General features: G+C 47.7%; 1 protein-coding gene across 1 annotated transcript; it reads right to left on the reverse strand.

The window, feature by feature from the left end:
- Positions 1-1,280: 1,280 nt before the first annotated feature.
- On the reverse strand, positions 1,281-3,668 carry ID3 (inhibitor of DNA binding 3). Its single transcript, XM_048826012.2, has 3 exons — positions 3,024-3,668; positions 2,741-2,818; positions 1,281-2,052 (listed from the first exon to the last, which is right to left on the reverse strand). The coding sequence occupies exons 1-2, from the start codon at positions 3,348-3,350 to the stop codon at positions 2,762-2,764; spliced, it is 384 nt and encodes a 127-aa protein (XP_048681969.1). The 5' UTR covers positions 3,351-3,668; the 3' UTR covers positions 1,281-2,052; positions 2,741-2,761.
- Positions 3,669-5,206: the final 1,538 nt, after the last annotated feature.

Consider the following 5,206-nt stretch of genomic DNA (forward strand, 5'->3'; position numbering starts at 1 on the left):
AAAAACAACCCACAGCAGAGAAGTTTGTTTAGCAGCAGATAGTCCTTGTGACATGGTCATTAGGCCTTCTTGTTACGCACTCTATTCAAGGGAGCTGGAACGGTCCACACCTATTGGAGTGTATTCACCCCAGTTTCAGCACTAGGGAACTTGGTTCATTTTGTCTGATGGCAGGTGGGAGATCATAGCACAACACCAACAGCCAATCTGTCTAGTGCTCATCAACCAGGGCTGTAACAAATCTACTATCCCTCTTGAGTGTTCCATTAATGGAACTGGCTTCCCATAACGTATAGCTTGTGACAGCAGTCGAGCCCAGTTCTTCCTGTTATGATTTTTCAGATTGCTTAGCCTGGACTTTGTGGGATCACAACTGTTGCAGAGAAAAGGAGGCAGAAAACCTGGAGGATAGTGGAGGAAGCTAGCTAGAACAGGGCAAGCTGAAGGAGGTAAAGGCCAAACAACTTTAAACCGGGGGGGGGGGGGGGGGGGGGGAGAAGAGAAGATTGGTTTCTAGTGGAAACCTTAACCATCATCTCTAAGCCTTTAATTGTAGTTTTAACCAGCCCTCATGTACCTGCATGCTGTGCAATATAGCACTCAGAGTTATATATTTAGACAAACCGGACTGGCACATTAGGGCAAAGAAAAATTCTTTTAAAAAAGCTTGCCCAGTTATGCTTCTTTTGCACACCCAGGCAGGACTGTCTGCAAAGCAATTATAGGTCCATAAGCCATTTCAAGGCCTTCTCTGTGACACTGTTGATACCATCAACTATTAGGCTACTGAGACCAGAAAGGGGTAGGGGACCCCAACCACCACACCGCACAGTACACCCACAGAATAAAGGTAGAAGGAAATACTCTTGTCCATGGTCACCTTATGCCCCAAATCACCATCAACTCAAAATTTGACATGGCTCTCACACTGATAGTTAAGATAGGCCTGACCCACTAATAGTCCTGTTCTGCAAAAGAGAGGTTAAAGTTTTACTAAGTCACAAGGTTGATCCTTACTAGGATACATGATTTGACATTTTAACCCATAATAGTACTATTAGCAGAAAATTACTAAACTGCAAATTCAACTTGATTCAAATATAGCTCATTTTGTGTCATTCCTCTCATGGACAATGTGAAGTGGGCAGAACTCAATACGGATGGATCAATCTTATTGCAATTGCTTTTTATAAAGTTATTTCGCTCCCCAAAGCGGTTTCACATTCCAAGGAAGGAAGACTGATGTGACTTTCAGAATTTTAGGGGAAGAGAAGGACTAGTCAAAAAACAAACTTAATTTTATTATGTAAAAACTTTTAACTTTTATAAAAAGTTTATAAAGCAAGTACAATGCATGATCGCAGAAATTCACCTTCCTGCAAAAAAGGTACAAACATTATACTCTATTATAGAGTTCAACAATAAACATGGGGCCACAGCCCCAGAACAACTCATTTTTGAAATTCTTGTTGGTATTACCCCCTACCCAGTCCCCGTAAGGATTTTTTTTTTTTTTTAAAATCACACTATAATCCAAAATATACATACAACTGCATCTCTGCAAGTCTTTTTAAAGCATGTTGTGGTCTCATTTATAGCCAGCCATGTTTTAAAAGATATCTATCTAAAGACTGGGAAGCCAGTCTAGCACACTTGGGATTTTGCGAACACAAAACACTGATCTTACAGTGCAGATGATGCTCAAGGAGTCAGGACTTCCCAGCTTTTCTTGCCCTTGTGCAATGAGGCGGTTAAATTCAAATATTCAAGAGTTCAGATCCATTTCTGAATGGGGGATGGAGGGAGCAGAATCAAAAGTCTTTCCTGGCCTGTTGAGATTTATTTTCAGGCAAGAAGCAGAAACAGTACTAAAAAACCAGCCAAGCATCCAATGCCTTGTGCCACATGCTCCAGAGACACAATATCTGGAAGATAAAGGCTGAGGTCCCTCCATTATTGGATTCATGGGGTTGAAGTCTGATCCTTTCCAAGTCAAGGTCTCTCTTCACCTCCCTTGGAGAGAGCCAAGTGTTGTGATCCCACACCTGCAGTCTGAATAGGGGTAGAGGGGAGGGGGCGGGGGATGTGAGAGAAAGACATGTCAGTTATTCAGAGCAGATCACAGGCAGGTCTGCACTAGACATCCTGGCGCCAGAGAGAGGAAACTTCTATTTACCTCCAGCTGATAAGGAATCAGGAACCAACACTCAGGCTGGAGGTTTGCTAATTGGCACCAAAAGGAAAAAAGAGACAAGCCCTTCTGTTCCTAACTCTCTACAGATGGATCTAAAATTACACAGATTAGAAGGGAGGGACACATGCTTGGCTGTGCCTTCCTGCCTGAAAACATCCCCCCCTTCAAAAAAAAAAAAAAAAGCCTCTTGATTCTACCCATTTCAACAGGGCCGTTGAAGCAGCTGCAGAGTTCGCTGTAAAAAGAAGGACATTGTAACAAGAATGACCCCATTTGCAGGAGCTGGGAAGAGGCTGGACTGGGGACAATGGCTACAGATCTCATTCCACTACAGTTGCTGCTTAAAAAAAAAAAACACAACCTCAATCAACCGCAAGGGAAGAGACGCGAGAGATGCCCAGCGCCAAGCAGCGTGGCTTGCACGAAGGGGGGCGATTTAAAATCATCCCTCCCTGGTTAGCGTCAAGCCACTCACGCGAATTCCCGGGGACGGAGAAGTGGGCTGGGGATGGAAACTGACAAGGAAGCGCGTGGTCCAAGTCTTACCTGGCGGGGGGAGAAGAGACATTAATGGCACAAGCGTCTCTCATCTTTCGAGCACAGTTCAGAGGCGAGTTCAGAGGCCTGCAGAGAGGAGAAGGGAAGTAAGCAAGGGGGGGACCTGGTGTGTATGTGTGTGGGGGGGGATTTTTCTTCCCTGGGGAAAAAGGGCAGCAGCCTCGCAGGCTGATTCCTGCCTGCACAGGGCACTAGCCGGCTGGGGGAAAGGTGCCCCCGATGTAGCGCCAATGTTACCATGAAGAGTCACCAGCCGGGGCCCCGTCCTTACCTTGAGGGAGAGGAGGGAGGTCTCGGCGGACGGGTCCTGGCCCTGGCCCTTCGCCTGCTCCTCCAGCACGATCTGCAGGTCGAGGATGTAGTCGATGACGTGCTGCAGGATCTCCACCTGGCTCAGCTTGGTGCCCTGGGGGATGCCCGGCACCAGCTCGCGCAGCTTGGAGTAGCAATCGTTCATGTCGTAGAGCAGGCTCATAGGCTCCTCCAGCGCCGGGCTCTTGCTGGGGCTGCCCCGGGCGATGGCCAGGCTCTGGTCCGACAGGCAGCACACGGCTTCGTAGCAGCTCCTGACGGACCGCACCGGGCTGATGGCTTTCATGGTCACCGGGCTGGGCTGGCGGACGCCTGGCAGCGCTGGGCTGGTGTCTCGGGAAGGCGGATCCTCCCCTCCACCCCCGGCTGGCTGCTTGCACGTCTCTCCCGCGGTGCAATCCCGGCGCTCAAACCCCGACTCCTCCGTGCAACGGGCTGCCGGCGCCTCGCCCCCCTCCGGCCTTTTATACGCCGGGCGCTCCGCTCCGGCTCCGCCCCTTTCTATGCAAACGAGCCGCGCCGCTGTCCCCCCCCTTCTGCCTCTCTGGTGGCAGCCGGGGGAAATGTTGCATTGAGCGCTTACAAGCTGGTTGCATGGCGAAGCCGGCTTCCCCTGGCTTCGCCTGACACCAAAGAGCCCAGGGCAGGAAAGGAATGAGGAAGCTCTGATTGCAAACGGGCGGGCCTAGCTATCAAACCCCCCCCCACACACACACACACACCCCTCTTTGCTTTTTAAAGCTCAAAATTCCAAGTCGAGCTCTTCTCCCCTGCCGCGTTTGTCTCTCCCGGCCCCTTTACAAAAAAAAGAAGAAGCCCTGGCTGGAAAAGACAAACCCGGCGCCTTGCAAAGTCCAGCCCCAGGGTGCAGCCCCTCAAACTTCAGCACCCACCGAAGCCGTGAAGCCCCTCGCGGCAGGGACTTTTTTCCCCGGGGGTGGTTTGTTTTTTTCCCAGGGGGCTCTAGTAAGGAATTAGTGGCGCCTTGTTCCTCACTTTGCTGCTCATATGACCTCCAGACTTTCTGCCGTCAGGAATGATCTTGTGACCAGAAAAATAAAAAAGCTTTGCGGTAAAGCTGAGGTTACCGTGGAGAAACCAGATTTGGGTCAGCAACTCTTTGACTGCAGAAACATTGTGTTGTGGGGGGGATCTATATAAGTAGGGGTTTATTTTATTTTGAAACAACAGGAACAGGGTAAAAAAACTCAATTGACATGGTTGTATCGGTTTAACTAAAAGGACAAAACTTTATGGGTGGGTCCAACTTTTGGGGTGCAGACAAGACCCAGTTCGCTTGGGGCCTTATCCCACTCACATTTGGGTGTAAATCCAGAGTAACTGTGAGAGTCGAATGAGGCCCTAAAAAACAGTTTTGGTGGAAGGTGGGGCGGAGGCTGAGGAGAGGGTATAAAAAGTTCTCTTTATATTTTAACTTGATTTTAAAAATCAATCTCAAATGGGCTGTGTGATATAATTTATTGATCCCAAGCCTGGAGATTTTTCCAAGGGCCAGCTTTTTATTTTGGAATGTGTTTTGATTATTTGTGAGTGGGCAACTGCTATGGAAATACTGCTTTATGGCCCATGACAATGGGGTATGCCATTTAATTTTCCCCCTAGCCCATTACTGGTTTCCCAAATCTCTTGCTTGCTATTTCTGTTAATACAATTTCTTAAACTGTATTATTTCAGGGGCTGTGGGGGAGGCCAGGGCACCTGGAGTAAATTATGCCTGCCCACAAGTACAATTTACTCCAGATCTGCCTAAACCCTAGGTTGTGTGTGTGTGTTTTTCCAACAAAACAAAACATACTGTTGTTGTTTTTTTTTTTGGCTTTTCTCTCTTCTGCTTTCACATTTAGCTAAGTTTGGAAAAAATCACTTCCCCAACCCCCTTGGGTATACAACTCTAACCATGGTCAATTTCCATGTTTTTAAGCAGTCTGCATGTCACAATGGATTTTTTTAAATATATATTTATTTGGGGCCGGGGGTTGTTTAGTGTAATGGAAAAGCTAGTTAAATTATTCATTCCTTCAAGACCTTAGATTGCACATTACTAAATCTTTATAAAAAGTAGTTATTTTTTGGTAACCCCACTATTTTCTCCTCCTCCCTCACCCTCCTGTAGTCCTCTGA

This window comes from Caretta caretta, chromosome 19 (genome assembly GCF_965140235.1).
Source record: "Caretta caretta isolate rCarCar2 chromosome 19, rCarCar1.hap1, whole genome shotgun sequence".
In the NCBI taxonomy this organism is placed as follows: Eukaryota; Metazoa; Chordata; order Testudines; family Cheloniidae; genus Caretta; species Caretta caretta.

Bases quoted from the DNA above. Each gene is read 5' to 3' on its own strand.
- ID3 (XM_048826012.2), bottom strand. From the start codon at position 3,350: ATGAAAGCCATCAGCCCGGTGCGGTCCGTCAGGAGCTGCTACGAAGCC. The intron at 2,819-3,023 runs GTAAGGACGGGG...TCCTCTCTGCAG, and splicing joins CCTCCCTCCTCTCCCTCAAG to GCCTCTGAACTCGCCTCTGA.